At 44.3% G+C, this 18100-nt stretch overlaps 1 protein-coding gene across 1 annotated transcript; it reads right to left on the bottom strand.

The window, feature by feature from the left end:
* Nucleotides 1-1593: 1593 nt before the first annotated feature.
* RBM43 (RNA binding motif protein 43) lies at nt 1594-18060 on the bottom strand (the record flags this gene model as incomplete). Its single annotated transcript, XM_084798976.1, is given in 7 exon segments — nt 1594-3514; nt 4316-4395; nt 6437-6629; nt 10511-10636; nt 10639-10683; nt 10685-10908; nt 18021-18060. Coding segments are annotated over 7 exon segments (1467 nt in total). The 3' UTR covers nt 1594-2755.
* Between the last annotated feature and the right edge of the window lie 40 nt (nt 18061-18100).

Consider the following 18100-nt stretch of genomic DNA (forward strand, 5'->3'; position numbering starts at 1 on the left):
CTTGCAGGACTCTGTTGGATAATGGTGAAGTCTGACATTTCTGGGGATAGTCATTCTGGGCTCAGTTTGTGAAGACAGACCCCCTTTTCTCAGCAGAGTTCTCACTCCACCTGATATGGTAACCCCTGATTTTGTAAAGAGTGTCACAGAACTCTAAACGAAGACTACAAGCCCAACCCTTTGCTGATAAGAAACTTCCAGCAATCACAGGAAATTCCTGGAAGTGTGCCACCCTATGCTGCGATCCTAGCCTCCAGCACATGACATTTATTCGTACTGTTTTTCCCCTTCTTATGCTGGGGCCCCCATGTTACTGACTCTAAAAGAGGTACTGTACATTTACTGACTGTAAATGAGGCATTTAGATTAAGTATCCTGGCCCTAGTGAATCAGACACATTCACCCTCAAAACCTCTCCCCTCTGCCTAAGGTTTATAAATAAAGGCTGGCTGGCTTGCTGGGGATGCTCTGGCTTGCTTGCAATCTTGCTCGATATTCCTCCACTATGATCATCTAAGGCTCCATTTACTCGGGGCTGGCAGGGTGCGGGGGGGGGGGGGGGGGCACCAGGGGGGAGGGGATGTACTGGATGCATAGTGGCCAGGCAGCAATGGCAGGACTGTCTTTGCAGCCACTGAAACCTGACCCACTATTGCTGATAGCTCGGTGTTGACCTTTCTCACCAGACCTGCAGTAGAGACCAAACCAATGCCATTTTGTGTTCAGGGCCTGAGAATTTGACAACCCCCCCCCCCCGGAGTTTCCACGGAGAGCCACAAACATACACACCCTGGAGTTTCCACGGAGAGCCAGAGCCACAAACATACAGGTAGCAACTGTTCCTAGGAACTTTGACCCAGGGCCAAGGAATCAGAGCCACACACCACAGTGACCAGAATAACTTAAAAATTCCCCCCTGATGGGTAACTTTCCTGTACTCTTCTAATCTAATCTTAGAAATGAAATGGCTTGAAACCACCACTACCACCACCACCACCACCGCCACCACCCACCCCACCCCTACCTGCAGCTTTTTCCCTTTAAAAACCCTGTTTCCCTCGCACTAGGGGCCACCATCTTCCCTCTTCACAAGACTGTCCAGGCTCTGAGCTTGATTAATAAATGAGCCCCTGAGTGATTTGCATCCGACTGATTCCTGGTGGTCTTTGGGGGTTTCATGACTTGGGCATTACACTGCCTGCCAGCGGGCATCAAACATCTGCCTGCTTCCTTTGCCATGCTTAGTTAGCACAGCAGCTCAAACAAGGAGCTGTAACACTTTTCTTTCTTTTTTTTTTTTTTTTTTTTTTTTTTTTTTTTTTTTTTGTATCAGCACAGGCTTGTGGAGCTCCAGAGTCTCCACTGTCTTTTGAGACCTGCAGTCTCATTTAAGAAAGCTAACCCATGACACCCAATGGAAAACTCATTTTCCACCTCCCTGGGAGAGGCTGAGAATCTGACTTAGTACCCAGGCCATGACCCTCACCCTAAAGCGCTCTACCTGTCTGGAGACAAGCAGTGCCTGGACCAGCCCACAGGCTGTGGGACCCAGGCCACCCACCCACGAGGCACCAAATGACATCAACTCACAACTTAATTTTTCTGTAAGTTTCACTTTATTCTGGTGCAAAAGGAATATACAGTAAGTAGAATTGTGCTTCAAACATTGAATCTTTTCCAAGCTAGGAGTGATCCACAGCGCTATGCCCTCTAACAGTGCTGCGCAGCAACAATGAGCCTGAGCTGTCAGTGCACGCCGCAACCAGGGTAAGCAGTCGTTTCTCTGCCATAGATGGTATAGCAAAGCTAGGATGTTCTGCAAATTACATTAACTAAAGGCATTTCTGACTCACAGTGTTTTCAGCTCACAATGCTAATCTGGATGCCACACCATCGTAAAACAGGAATCATCTACACACTAGTAATCACACACATTCCTCTCCGGATTCCTCACAAATCTAACAGAACCACTACTTTTCCAAGTGATCTTGGCTGACCTTCTAATGCTAGGTGGAGTGAATACAAACCCTGAGGGCTTAACACCAGCATAACATCACACAGACCTATGCAGGGGGGAGACTTCTTTTCTTAAGAATTTGGAGTTGCAAGGACAATACATGCAGTAAACATCGAACCCTTACCCGGATCTAGCCAATGGACAGAACATTCTCTACAGTTGAGTGGAGAGTAGGGACTGACTTTCACACGAACACTGGTGCCCCATATTTGACCATGTCCCCTTGATGGGGAGGCCTGGTGGCACTCAGAAGAAGGATAGCAGGCTACCAAGAAGAGACTTGATACCCTAGGATCATATACAGGGGGAGGAGGTTCCTCTCAGTCACAGTCATAAGGGAGGGGAATAGGATAAAAGCGGGAAGGAGGGAGGAATGGGAGGATACAAGGGATGGGATAACAATTGAGATGTAATATGAATGAATTAATTTAAAAATTAAATAAAAATAAATTTAAATTTTTTTTTTAAATTTGGAGTTGCAGAGAAAGAGATTTCTTCAATGTTAAGTGAGCTCTTTTTTCAAAGCTTGTTTTAGGTATTATTTTTTTATTCAACACCAGTCCCATTCCTTGTCAGCTGAGTGACTTTGGATAAGGGATTTAATTTCCCTAAGTCCTATCTTCTTCTCCTGTGAGAGAAGACAACAACGCACACACGGAAAGGTGGGTGATATGAGAAGCAAGCACAGTCACTTTTCACTCAGCGGAGAAACCAACCACCATCGCTGTGGCTGAGACCTCAAGTGACCTTGTGCCCTGCACATCTCATGAGCTGTGCCTTAAATAGGTACGTGTCAGAAGAAGGCCCTGTAATGTCAATACGTGTGCTGTGAGCATTAATCAAAACTCTAGGATATCTGCAACACAGCTGTTCAGAAACCTGCTTAATATTTCTTCTCTCTCTAGCTCCTCTTCCTTCCAAAACCAGAACCTCTTTCCTGAGTTCAAGGTGGAGGCCCTGGGCCCACTCCTCAATGAGCTCTTTCACGTGTCTGACATTGCTAGGGCATGGCCTGTCACAAACATCTTGTAGACAAATGGTGGTGACCTCACCATCCACCCTCTCCTGGCACATGATGTGGTATTTGTGCAATGTCTGTTCATAAAACTCACACTTGTATTTCAGGTAAAGGAAAATATCTGTATCGAGCACCAGTGTGCTTCGGCTGCTGGCAGGCTTGGATTCAGAGCTCCCTAGGGCCGCTGCAGGCCTCTCACCTCTCTGGAGGACCCTCCTAGGCGCCTGTCTATTCCAGCTTCTCCTTTCGCCAGCATAATTCCTATCGTTTTCTAAAGGGGAGATGGCTTTTGATATCAAAGCCTGTTTGAGTTTCATGATGGCCAGAAAGGAACCTCGCACAGAGATCTTCCCACTGGGTCCCAGTGCGCTGAAGTTTAAAGTTGGCATTTTCTTTTTCAGATCCATTACTAGGGTTTCTAGCCCAATTTGATTCCGAAAAACAGACAGATCAAGAATAGCCATCACGTAGTTGAAGACCTAAAATGAGAAAGAGAAAAGTGTAAACAGCATTGCCCAGAGGAGAAAGCAGTAGCACGCATAGTTTCCTGCCACTCTCCCATATGTGCGGCACTTGGTCTAGGTCAGGCCTGGATGGCTGGGCCTAAACTTCCCAGCTTCTTGCTCCAGATCTCCCCTTCAGGGAGCCCACGCTGCTCAATGTGGGTGCTCAGCACACACCCCAGAAATGGAGGATAAAAAATATTTGACACAAAATGCTGTCTTGAAACAGCTTTTCAGAGTTTAACTGTTGGCATATGCTCCACAGACAGACATCCCTCTGGAGTCAGGCCTGCCCCACCTCTCCCAGCTTAAACTGCAATAGTTAGCTACACCAGAAGGCTGGGATCCCTAAAGAATATACATGGAAAATAACACTGTAGATTTTAACTTTTGTTCTTATTCCCACTTTCCCTGCTCCTTCACAGTTTCTCTTTAATATTCATCCTAATTGTTTCCCAATATAAAACCGTTAACCTTCCAATCATCCATGGTAGCACAAAATCACACAGTCACTTTAAAGGCACACACACACACACACACACACAGACACACACACACACACACAGAGAGAGAGAGAGAGAGAGAGAGAGAGAGAGAGAGAGAGAGAGAGAGAGAGAGAGAAATATAAAAACAGCATTTCTAAGGAAGATTTTGCCTTTAAGAACTGAGAACTTTCTACTTTCTTTCCTAAAAAAGTCATGGGGCAAGAGTACTTTGGGCGTTTCCCTAAAGAAATGGAGTCCAGGCCTCACACCCCACCCTAGGGCACACACTCACCTTTTCACTGAAGTGAGAGACTGTTAGCTGAGGCTTGGAGGCAAGAGGGCACTGCTTTTGTCTGATGACACTCTGTGCAACTATAAAACATTAGCATCAAAAGTGTTTGTGGCATGGCACACCAACAGTGAACTTAATTTACAAAAAAAAAAAATGAAGATGTTCAATTCTATTGTTTAGAAAGTAAAGTTTTTGCTACATTTCTCTTCCAAACCTGACATTCAAATAACTTTTCTGTTGTGCTTACCACACTAACAGCCAGTATAAACATGTCAATGGGGCCCTAATTCTATTTTTAAACACACGTAAGTACATACATGAGTTAAAAACAATAACCTAAGAGTCAATCCTCCACGCTATCCCTTCTGGCAGAGAAAGACTGCCTTTGAGCTATTGCACACTGCTGAGCTTTTTCTCCTCACTCCCTGCTAACCCCTCCATCGCCTACCCTTCTCTCAACATTGGGGCACACAGACCTCAGCCTCTTTCTTCACTGACTATAATCACCCATGGCTGTTCTCAGTCTCTATGGCCTTAGGTATCTCTACGCGTATATCACTTTCAAACTTCTGCCCCTATGTCATCATCCTAACCCCTGTCACATGCAGGAGAGCTGGCTTCTTGGTCAGCGTTCCCTTGGACACTGTTGTGCACATCTCCAACAACGAGAACTGAGGACTCACCTTCTATTTATTACAGCCACTCTAGGCAGCAGGGACTCAGATCCTATGTATGCTCCACGCTGGGCCATTGTTTCAAAACAGAAATTCCAATTCTCGGCCCTTTACTCAGACTGCAGTGGCTCCCGCATCACCAGAATACAACCCAGAACCCTTGCCTGGACCACAGGCTGCCAGCAACACATGGGCCCAGCTTCCCGTGCTACCCACACCTATTAACTCTGCCCACACTCACTCCATTCCTGCCACAATGGCTTCCTTGCTATTGCTCCTCTTGACATGGTCCCCTTCCCTCATCGCCACATTCCCCACCCCACCCCAGCCACAATTTGTGCGAGTCCTTCATTTTTATGTGCTACAATGTTCTTCCCCTTTACCCACATGAATCCCTCTCCTGCCCCCCCCCACCCCCCCCCCCAGCTCTTGCCTCATTCTGGTATCTGCTCAGTGGTTATGTAAACAGAGTACTTCAGATCTAGGAACATAGCTCGTTGGTACAGCACATGGCTTGCGTGGATGAAACCTTGGGTATTACCCCCAACATAAAACCTTAGATGTGATCCCAAACACTCCACAAACACACACACACACACACACACACACACACACACACACACACACACACACACATCCATACAATGTTTCCCAACCAGATCTGGTGGTACAAGCTCATAATCCCAACTGTCAGGGAAAGGAAGCAGGAAGACCTCAGTTCAAGGCCAGCCTGGGCAGCTTGGGCAGCATGATGAAATTCCGTCTCAAAAAGGAAATAAGAATGGGAGGGGCTGGAGAGGTGGTACACCAGGAAAGAGCACTTCCTGCTCTTCTAGGGGACTTGGGTTTCATTCTCAGCACCCACATCTGGTGATTCACAATCTCCTGTGTGTAACTCCATCTCCAAGAGATTCAACTCCCTCTTCTGGCCTCTTACACACATGAAATTCACACACACACACACACACACACACACACACACACACACACATCATAAAATAAAATAATAGAAATGAATTTTTCAAATAAAATATTTCAAAAAAAACAGTAACAAAGTAGATTCCTTATTGGACTCTCCACTTGAGAGATGGGAAGCAGAGAGGACAATTATTGTTGCTGCCGCCTGAAACGTCCCAAAGCACTTTTCTTATCTAAGAGGTTGCATGTAATTTAAGTTTATTCTACACATGTTCTATATCTTTCTCCCAAGATATATATACAGAAGCAAAATACTTTTTAAAGTCTTCAAAAATTTCCAGTCACTCACACATTATCACGAGCTACTTTCATATATTTTTGCAAATATAAGGCGGCCTACTTTTCAGAATAGAGTAATTTTTAATGCTACTTCAGACCTTGCCAATCCCACGACTCGTTTTAACAACACGAAATTTTCATTTCACTGGGAAAGCGCTTCTCAGATGATAAAATTTTGATTGAGAAATACCTTTCTTTTCCTTGAATATGATATATGCAACTCCTTTGGATCTTGACTGATATATCACCTTTTCCACGTGCCCAGCCTCATCTTGGAAGTAGCGCTTCACTAACTGGTCCTTTGAAAGACCAGGTGGAAGACCAGAGACTACAACCGTTCTCCCAGGAACTGTGGGGTCTTTGCCCTTCGACGCTGATGATGCCTGCAGAAAAACAAGTGGATGCTTACAGATGCTGCTCCATGTGAAGTACACAGCAAAAAAACAAAATAAAATGAAATTTTAAAAATCTTTCATTTACTCCCTAAGCTTCTTAATCTACTTCTACTTAAAATCTTCCCTTGTTTCCCGCCCCGAGTTAGGAAAGTGAATCCATGAATCTCACTGAAGATCTCTACAGTGAGTCCAAACTAACTGTAGCAAAGTTCAGACATAATCCGCCTTAACTGGCTGAGAAAGGACAACGTCTCCTGAGCTAGATTGATGATTACCAAACCACAAAGGGCCTTTAGGCTCTCAATGCAAGGACTGTGTTTCACACAGGAGTCCCCTGGGGGAGGAGCCTACGTCCAGCCTCCCAGAAGGACAGCAGATGAATGAATGGTCTATGTAAACACAGTGCTCTGTTCACCACCACCACCCGTCCCAAGAACCTTTAAAATGAAAGGAAAAAGAGTACAATTTGTCCATTGGTACAGGAGATTTTCAACCTGTTTCAGGAAACAAAAATACACCAAGGTGTATGAAAGAATGAGACAGAAGAAACAAAAGGGAGGAGAGGGGGATTAAAGGTGACATTCTGCATGACAGACCCTCAGGCATGAAAAGGGCATAAACACAGCAGGTCATGGATGGCTGCTGATAAAATGACTGCTCCAGCTTCTTCCTCACACTGCCTTCCTGAAGCGTGTACACACACACACACACACACACACACACACACACACACACACACACACACACACACAAGCTTGAGCACACATAGTGGCAGATACTGAGGACCATTTTCCTTAAGAGAAATACCAAATTAACTCTCTCTAGAGAGTACAGTTAGCGTGGGCACACATGAATACTGCCCCCTCTTCTCTGGCATTTGAAGAGACCTCAGAGATCATGAGCAAACTAAATCTTAAACAAAAGGAAAAGAAATGTCGACCGTCATTAGAAATATACCCCCTTTTGTGGAAAATAAAAATTACACATGACATGAGGCCAAAAGCAGGGAAAGCAATTTTAGCATACAATTAGACCACGCTGGTCTTTATAATGCTCTTTATAATGCACTACTGTTGAGCTTTAGCTTTTAGAATACATGTGCTAAGTCTTCACAAGACCGAAAACATAAAAAATGAAAATATCCAACACTGTCAATGTAAGAATAAAGGCAGTGCTAGCAGAAATTAAGGGGGTGGGGGGATATGACAAGATGACATCATAGAGAACAGTGTAATATTTAATACACAGTTTAAGTGTGTTATAGACGTTACAGAAACAGCCCACAGAAAAATTGTAACAGTACAGCTTTCAAAGTCAAAAAGTAAGGATATCAATCAACCCTCCTCACTTCCTATAGCAGAGTTCAGAAAACGACTCAGGCAATGGTGATGGCGCAGGAATCTCTGCGGTTTCAGCCCACTGCTGATTCAAAATATAATGGCATGCAGGCCCCCATCTAATTGATTTTTTTTTAAAGTTTACAATGTATGTACAAAGTTCTCAGCATATGTATATATATACACATATATAATCACTTAAGCCATTAATAAAAACTGTATGAATTAAACTTACATTCCACATCTGACAATATGTTGGGTACTACAAGTGTCAAGCAGAAAGAAGAAAAAAAAAACTGTTGCCCTGAAATTCTCTTCTCTCCAAAACATATGCTGTAGGCGGCTTAGTGGTTAAGAGTACTGGCTGCTTTCCAGAGGACCTAGATTCAATTCCCAGGATTGAACTGGGAACTGCCTGTAACTCCAGTTCAAGGGGTTCTGACACCCTCTTCTTGCCTTTGAGGACACCAGGCATGCATGCAGTGTACATACACACATGCAGGCAAAACACACACACACACATACTAATATGAATTTTAAAATTAAAATATACTGCGCAGTGTTTCTGCCATGGAGCTCCCAATGGACTCTACAACTCAGATTGTGAGGACGGTACCTCTAGATCATGGATGAGCAGGTAGACACTTAGGTCATGTCAAAGGAGTTTGATTACATGGACGATGGCTCTTTATTGCTGTACAGAAGCAAACAACACACCTCATTTGATAACACAGCTCACCCACAATAAAATCCTAAAGCTATAGTAAATGCCATCCAGGATTAAGAAGTAAGATTAATTCTGGCTAAAGTCCAAAAGACGTGTCATAAGTGAGAGGCCCTGAAGGCTGAGACAGATTGGAATTGACAGGACAAAGTATCAAATGAAAAGAAGTTTTCAAGCTGGGTAGTGGTGGCGCACACCTTTAATCCCAGCACTGGGACGCAGAGGCAGGTGGATCTCTAGGAGTTTGAGACCAGCCTGGTCTATGAAGCAAGTTCCAGGAAGGCCAGGGTTCTTTTACACAGAGAAACCCTGTCCAGAAAAGCCAAACTGAAAAAGTTTTCAGCACACAAAGTGGGGTGGGGAGTAGAGCATGGCTCATGTTAATGGAGTACCAGACAAAAGGAGACCTCCTGAATAAAAAGTCCTCACAAATATATTATGTGCAATATGTATGTAAAGTAAAAAACTCACTGGCTGTATGGCAGGAAAGATGCTTTAATAGAAGTAAATGATTACTAGATGGATTAGTAAAAACATGAAAATACACCAGCCTAATCCCCAGACACTTGCTATAATTTTCCTGAGATAATTCTCCCTTACAAGAGGGGAGAAAACAAACAAAAAACCAAAATGACCTTTCCAAGAAAGGCGACTTCCTGGCATTCTGTTCTGACAGCCCACACCAGCCTCTGTGGTAAGTGGCTGCTGAACCACCATCCTTCCCACTGCTCATCAATATAAAAGAAAAACACCCACTTAAGCTCAGGAAACCTCTACACCCCATCAGCACTACTGCGTTCCTCTGATTCAAGTGTCTTCACAAACTTTATCTTTAGAATCAAAGAAATTCCCTGTTGACCTTGTTTTGCAAGGCCTCAGTGCATTCAATAATCTCATGAGATACTTCAAGGCCCTGCGCGGCGTTCTTTAATTCACTTATGTCTGAGGACATATGGCTGCATGTCTTCTCCTGAGACCAGTTCTGAACAGAGAATTATCAGTCTCCTCTGTGCACAGTCAAGAAGAAAAACAAGTGTCCTGAAGAAAGATAATCCGTTCAAAGCCTTTGGAACAAGGGAATTTCAACAGAGGTCTGACGGCATTTTACCCTTTCCGTGCTGTCTCGGCTTTAAGAGACCCTGGGCCTTTATGTCAGAAAGAAAGAAAGAGAGAACGGAAAAAAGAAAGAAAGAAAGAAAGAAAAGAAAAGAAAGAAAGAAAGAAAGAAAGAAAGAAAGAAAGAAACAGAAGCAAGGAAGATGATGTAAAGTAAAACATTTTAAATTGTGGTACTATGAAGAAATATTTCGTTTTCTGTTTTAGTTTTTATTTGCTTTGTCAATCACCTGTTTATTTTCACGGAGTATACATTGACCAGGTAAAATGCACACATGCGCGCGCACAGAGAGAGGGGGGAGAGATGGAGGGAGGGAGGAAGGGAGGGAGGGAGAGAGAGAGAGAAAGAGAGAGAGAGAGACCACGTGAAACATATACAGACACCCCCGAATGTACAGTAACTGCTCCAAAACAGTCATCTAGGTGTCTAGACAAAAACCCAGGGCCCTGAGCAAGGGACTTGCCCCGACAGAGAAAGGGAGGCTCCAGTGTCCTTTATCAGCTCCTTCCAGTAATTAGCTATGGCCTCCATTTCTGGGTCACTGACCTCGCCCTCAGTCCTGGACCGTGGGAGCGTCACAGTCCCTCCCTAACCACCTCCTGGAGAAAACCCGGGTGTCCCTGACTGCCTGCTCAGCAAGGGGTGCGAAAGGCGCCCGCGTCCCCTTGCGTGGGAGCCAGGCCTGCCGCACCCGCGACGGCCACTTCAGGGCGCGTGATCGAGGACACGTGCTCGGGGACCCTCGGCGCGCCTCCCTGCACCTTGACCCCGGGGAAAGCGACTTGCCATGGCACGGAAGAGACGTTCGGGCAGCGCAAGGGCCTCAAGAGGGCGGCGGGCAGGTTCTGCTTTCGCTTTCCAGTTCCCGCTGCCTTGGAGACTCAGGGAGGAAGGGCGGCGCCCCGCTGGGGAGGGTGTCCCGCTGGGTTAGGGCTACGGTGCCGCTCCTGCGCAGGGTGCCCCGCGGGAATCCCCGCTTCTCCAGACGAGGCTCTGGATGATTCCTGCTCCGTGCACTTTGCTCCTTCCAGCGCTTTCTCAATCCGGGTCGCCTGCAACAACCTTCCTGCCACCGGGGTCCACCCCAAGCTCGTCACCTGCAGAGCGTAGAGCGCAGGAGGGGGGAAGGCAAGAACCCGCCCAAGAACTCGCCAGCTGTCCAGGTGGCGCTGGCACCTGAGGCATGGGAAACCTAGCCCAGGCTACGAAGTGAAAGCAAAGAAATATGAAGAAAGGCAAATGGATGAGCTCCTATGTAAAGAAATAGAAACTGAAACTGTGAGATACAAATTTTCAACTAGTAGGCGATAACCCAATGTTATCTGAAGCCGGTGAAGGAGCAAGCGTTTCTAAGAATTTGGGCCTCTGTAGGAGACTCAGAACACAACTCCCCATGTGCAGCACTTAGACTTGAAGCTAACCCTTCCTGAGCTCGCGCTTCTCTCCTGCACCTTCGCTGTCCTTAAGCCAGTCATAGAAGTCAGGATTCCTTGTCCCCAAAGTGGGTCTTGTAAAATAGACACCTCTCCTGCCAAAAAAGCTATGAAACCTAGAAGTACCATTGTACTTGCCTCTCTCCAAGGGAAAGACCATTTCAGCCGGAAGGAATGTTGCACAAATCAAAGAGTGCAGACAGGCTGGGGTGGCTAATCTCGACTGTCAACTTGCTACATCTTGGAAGAGGGCCCTCTATTTATACTGTAGGCCTGTCTGTGACCTTCCCTCCCCCCCACCCCCCAGTTTGGTTTTTCGAAGCAGGGTTCTCCGTGAAGCCTAGGCTGTCATGAAACTTGCTCTGTAGATCAGGCTGGCCTCGAACCCACGGAGATTTCCCTACTTCTGCTAGAATATCAGGGGTGTGCTACCACTACGGGGCTGTGGCATTTTCTTGATTGTCAGTTTATGCAAGATTTATGCCGGAGAGCTGAGCCTACTGTGGGCAGCACTATCCTTAGGCGGGTGAGCCTGGGCTGTATAAGGAAGGTAGCCTAAGTGAGCCTGACAGGAAGTGGTCAGCAGCAGTCCTGCTAGGTTTCTGCTTCAAGTTCCTGCCTTGGCTTCCAGCCTTGCTGTACTGTAACCTGTAAACTAAAATAGATCTTTTCTCTCCCAAGTTGTTCTTGGTCATGGCATTGATGCCAGCAACAGAGAGCAAAGCAGAAGGTGAGCCTTGCTGGGCACCCCATCGGTCTGTTGTCAAGAGAGCGGAACCTCTGTACAGTCACATTTCCCAAAGCTGTCCGTTCTTTATCTAACCTGACCATAAAAACTGTTTTCTTTGGGGCTCTGGGTGCTTCTTTCTGGTGGCTTCTGTGTCACATTCAATGCTGATAAGCTGTTAAGAAATTCGTTATGCTGTTCTGTTGCTTTTTTTTTTTTTCAGTAGGCCTGGTAGCTGTGACCTTTACCATGGCTAAGGCAATGGTAACACCTTCTTGCTCTAGTGTCATCGAAACATAATGAGTGAAAACGTAAATGTGCGGGTTATAATCATCCTTGAACTTGGCACTTCCACTCTTAGACGGTCCTCTCCAACGGCACTGCATGAGTGATCCTAAGAGGCTGTTACAGAAATGAATATGCGCTGCTTGTAGTGAGGAATCCACTCAGCTTGTCCATGAAAGGGCCTGCTATGTACTTGATGGTCATTCAAGGCTACAAAGATTTTAGGACAGCATGAGGTCGATCTACATGCAATTATGCGGTAGCTGAATCTAGGCATTATTTCCAGATCTTCAGCCTCCAAAGCGCTAGGATCTCAAGCTTATGCCGCTGTGCTGGCACACCCCACTGTGCCAGTTTGAATGTCCGATAAACATCTAAAATGTTAGTGAGATCAAATAGAAAGAACTTGTTTCTTCACGTACTTTGGGCTGAAGCCAGTGCTATCCACGTGACTCCAGGCTTCGAACTCTCTCACCGAGTTTATACTCTGTATTTATGTTCTCGATGTAGCATGGTTTGTTCATTTCCCCTCCCTTTGCTGTGATCAAATACCTGGACAAAAGCGATCCACTGAAGAAAGGAATCATCACTTGGCTCTCAATTCTAGGTTGCAGTCCATCTGCAGGACGTCAAGGTGGCAGAAACTTGAGACAACCGATGACATCACATCCGTGTTCAAGAGCAGAAAGCAATGAGTTAATGAATATGTACGAGTGCTTAGCGTGATGTACAGTCTGAGCTCAGAGATTGGTACTGCCCATGATATGAACACAGGGACCCACTTAGCCTAGACAGTCCTCACTGAAGCTTCTTTTCTAAGTGTCTCTAGCTAGATATTGTCAAACTGACAAAAAGAAAGTTAATACATGATCATAAAGGCCCTTTCTAAAGTTTTAAAATATTATAGTAGTTAATAAAATTATATAAACTGCATTTATGTTGCCAAAAAAAGGAATCAAAGATTATACTGTAAGAAGGTTTTTCTGTCTTTTCAACATACTTGGGAATAGCCAAAGAAAAAAGGTCTTTTTTTTTTCCCCAAGTCTGATCATTTCTTTTTTAACCTTTAAAGAGTTTTTTTGGTTGTTTCGTTTTATGTTGGTTTTTTATTGGGCCCAGACATTTGAGTAGTAGCTTTCAGCTTCCTTCATTCTCTCAGCCAAACGTTTAGCACGTTTTGCAGGCTTCTTTTATTTTTCTTGCTGCGTTGCTTCTTCAGCGCTTCATGAGCTTTTGTGTGGCAGGTCACGTGGGATAACAAGATGCCGACTCTCTGGGGCTTTGGTCTTGGGCTTCCTACTTTCTTTGTTCTAGGACATCGTGACAACATACTGGTGGACATCATCTTCTTTAGAGAGGTTGAAACGGTTTTCAGATTCTGCGAGCTCTTTGGGGGCCCAGCTGCCAAGGCACAGTAATGTCTGTCAGCAGAGGAGTACCCTCCTCTCTTTTGTTTACAAAAGCCATGTTGAGAACGTCATCCACCATGCATCCCTGAACAAACTCGCCTCTTTGCTCTACGCAAGAATGCCCCTTTCTCAACAACAAAAGCAGTGTCTGCTGTAATCCCGATGCCCTGCTACTACTGTTCCCCAGGCCCAAAACAATAGAGCAAAGGGAATACGGACTGAGACATCTGAAACAGTGAGCTAAAATCAGTCTGTTCCCCCCTCTAAAGTTCATCGTATTTTTTTCCTGGACAGATATCTGACTAATACAGTGAGGTAACCATAATATGCTACCCTGGGCACAGGATGAGCAGTTAACTGGCAAGTCACCCTTTCTAGATATGTTTGTGAAAGTGTTTCTAGGAGATATAAGCATTCCGTGGGTAGAGTGAATAAAAATAAAAGAGGCTCTCTCCTCACCAATGTGTAGCATCATCTAATCTACTGTGACTCTAACAGAGCGAAACAGAAGGAAGGCAACACTACCACAGATGCCCCCCTTTTAAAAGTAGAGATCTTAGCACACTGCCCACTTTGGCTTTGAGCTCAGAATGTTCCTGTTTCTGCCTCAGGTTCCTACAGGCCGGAATTACAGCATATAGCACCACACATGGCCAAATTCAACTTATTTTATTAATTTTCTTTTCTTTCTTTTCTTAAAAAAAAAGTCACCTATGTCCTGCTATTACAGACTTAAGACTGGAGCCATAACATCAGCTTCCTTGTGCCTCTGGATTGCAAACGGCAGATCCTGGGGTTTCTCTTTACGAACCAGTCCCTCACAACAAAACCCCATCTATGTGCATCCCAGGCGTCGGTTTCTCTGATCAACTATGTGATCAAATAATTATCAAGAAGAGTGCCAAGACCATTCAATGGGGAAGAGGACAGCCTTCTCAATAAACGGTTTTGAGGGTGTGGCTTAGTATAGGTACTTGCTTAGCCAGTGAGCTCCCCCAGTGAAAGTGGACCCTTCCCTAAAGCACATGTGAAAATCAACACAGAGTTAATCCAAGCTGATGGAAAGACCTACATGCAAGAGCTAAGATGGAAGCACGCAGAAAAGATGTCATGGCATTGGATTTGGCCATGGTTTGGGAAGATATGACACCTTAAGTGCTAGGGAAAAAATAGATTGAACTTCAACAAAATTTTAACAATTTTATAGAATAAAAGATGCTATCAACAGACAGCAAAATCAACCCATACAGTAGAAGAAAATATTTTCAAATTGAATATCTGATAAGGGATTAAAATTCATGGTATTAAAAAATTTAAAGTAAAAGAACAAGTTGATTTAAAATTGGACAAATGGAATGGGAGAGATGGATCAGCTATTCGGAACATTTAACAGAAGACCCTGGGTTCAGATTTTTGCACTCCCATTGTGGCTCACAACTATTTGTACCTCCAGTTTCAGGGAATCTTCTGGCCTCCTCTGGCCTCTTCGAGCACTAGGCACGTACATGGTGTATGTACTTACAAATATGCAAACCTTCATACACATAAAAGTAAATAAATGTAAAATTTTTATAAAAGAAAATTAGATAAAGCATTTGAATAGCACATCTGCAAATAAGATATGCAAATGGTAGGTAAATAAGTTCCTAAAAGGATGACATCATTAGTTGTTAGGAAAACACGAATCAAAGTTATAATTACACTATAACCTTTAGGACAGCAGTTGTTTAAAAACAGAAAATAGTGGTAATGGTAAGGATGTGGAAAACCTAAAACCCTTGCTTATTGCTGGCAGAGATGTAAACAGTACAGCTTCACGGAAACAGCATAGCTGTATTCAAAGTATTGCAATTCTAGGACACAGCAATTCCATCTTTCAGTGTAAACTTAAAATGGAAGACAGGCCCTTGAAGACCTCTTTTTGCACCCATGTTTCATAACATTTTCATCATAGCCAAGTGGTAAGGGCAGCTCACGTGGACAATGAGGTAGGTGTGTGTGTGTGTGTGTGTGTGTGTGTGTATGTGTGTGTGTGTGTGTGTTGCTAAGGACCGAATGTGTGCTGGACAAGTGCTCCAATATTGGTTTGGCTGCATAAGACCTGCCCTAATCCGTCCATTCTAAGGGTAGAACGGCCATGACCTAATCACCTTCCACTAGCCAGCTCCTAAAGTCTTCTCTACCACCTCAACACTGCTGTTCTAGAAATCAAGCTTCCAACTCAAGCTCCTGAAAGAGGAGCGCCCTTAGCAATCAAGTGGCAGTTAGTAATCTTAGTTATCAGAAATTAGAAGGCTGGGGCCCATATTATGTGGTTGAAAAACAACTGGTATACTGTCATATGAGACCACTTGGAAGGGCAGATAATGAATTTAATTAGTTTCTAGACTTAAAAATAGCGCTTGGGAAACAGAAAATTAGTATCATGTGTCTGTTATTATTGAGCAGTCTTAATGAAGTGGGTTTTTTTTTAAGAATCAGCATATCTTGGAAGAAAGAAAGAAAGAAAGAAAGAAAGAAAATTATAGAAATATAGACTTCTGGCATTTCTAACTTGAAAAATTGGAAGAAACAACATTTCTCCTCCTTCCCAGACTATAAAAAAGTAAAACATAGAGGCCCTTTGAGCAACAAAGCCTGGGTAGAATTGTGTTTGATGATAAAGATCCAGTAGCCAACAGTACTGGTGGCTGGGGAACTCACCTTCAACACAGGAGCAGTGGGGACATGGTACACAAACATCGAGTCTCTCAACAGACGAGAGTGACAATCAGACCTAGAAACTTTCCCCATTCTGCATAGAGCTTAGTTATGTTGAGTTTGATGCCACCATTAGGTGAAATTAACGGAACTGAAGACCCTCAAAGAAACAGAAGTCACTGTTTCAAACTCTGTCTTAAATCATCCCCATATAGTCCAACACACACTAGAAACTATCTGCCCACCTAGTCTGCAGCTGTGGACGTTACCCACCTGTGGAAGGTAGTAGCCACATGTGGTAGCTGATTATAACCTGTAATCCCAGCAGTTAGGGATTGGACCAAGGAGACACCTGCCTGGGCTACAAAGAGTACTAGGTCAGCTTAGCTGCAGGGTACTTGTGATAGCTTGAACGTATTGTTTAAACTTTTGAATTAGAACCTTAGTTCTCAAACCTAGATTTTAGTGGTGTTTGGAGGTGGGGCCTTGGGAGATGCTTGACTTCTGAGAACTGGGATTCCACCAACAGTTAATACATTCTTGTGTTCATAGAGCCATGGATTACCAGGTTAGCGTGGAAGTAACTTTGTTATGAAAGGTAGTTTTCTGTGGCTTCCTTGCTCTGTTTCACAGTGTGATGCTGTCTGTCACGTTTTGATACAGAATGGGATCCTCGTTAAACACGAAGAAGATGCTGGCAGCCTACTTTGGGTTAGCCCAGCCTTCTAATCGTGAACTAAAGAGCCCTGTATTTTAAAAAGAGTATACTTTCAGTTCGATGTGTAAACGTGTGTCTATATGTGTATGCGGGAGGGTATGTTCATGTGAGCACAAGTGTCTCAGGAGGCCAGAAGTGTCAGATCCTTTGGAACTAGAAGTCCAGGTAGTTTCGAGCTGCCTGGGTGCTGTGGGTGCTGGGAACCAAACTCAGGTCTTCTGAGCCATCACTATAGTCCCTGCCCCTCTGTTATTTTATACAATACCTAACCTCAAGTACTTTATTACAGTAATAGAAAACTGACTGAAACATTCTTCATATTTTTTAAAGTTGTAAATAATCTTAATATATAGAAATGAGTTTTTTTATGGCAAATACAAACATTTACTGTAAATTGTATGTTTCCTGACAGAAAACTAGTGAACATTTCTGGCAATTAACCTTAAAACCTACAGGTAAAATATCAGAAGCAAAACCCAAAATCTCCCCTTCTGGCAAAAGAACATTTTCTAGAGTGAGTGATTTCTGCCAGTATTGAAATACGAACTTAATCGTGTTGATTGTCATTTTTTTGAGACAAGGTTCTCACTATATTACCTTGGCTGGCCCGAAACTACCTATGTAGGCCAGGCTGACCTTGAACTCACAGAAATCCCACCTACAATCTGTGTGCTGGGATTCAAGGTAGTCGACAGACACCGTGACTGGCTTGAATTTCATCTTGTTTCCAGGTCATGAAACATGTCAGAATAAACTCTGTCCAAAGATCCCTTAGCAACGAGAACCTTGCTTTCCCTGAGTGGGGAGCTTTCAGTTCATCATTAAGGTATCTGGACGTTCTCCAACTAAATAAGCTGAGAGAGTGCGGTGTTCAGCTTCGACGCCAGGCATTCCTGAGGGGATCCATTCCGAAACCGTCAATCTCTTACGCTGAGTCTTTCTAGTGAGCATGTCAAAGAAGCCAGGCATAGTGGCGGATATCTGTATTCCTCCAAGTCCATGGGGTTGA

This window comes from Acomys minous (genome assembly GCF_964271855.1).
Source record: "Acomys minous genome assembly, chromosome: 10".
NCBI lineage: Eukaryota > Metazoa > Chordata > Mammalia > Rodentia > Muridae > Acomys > Acomys minous.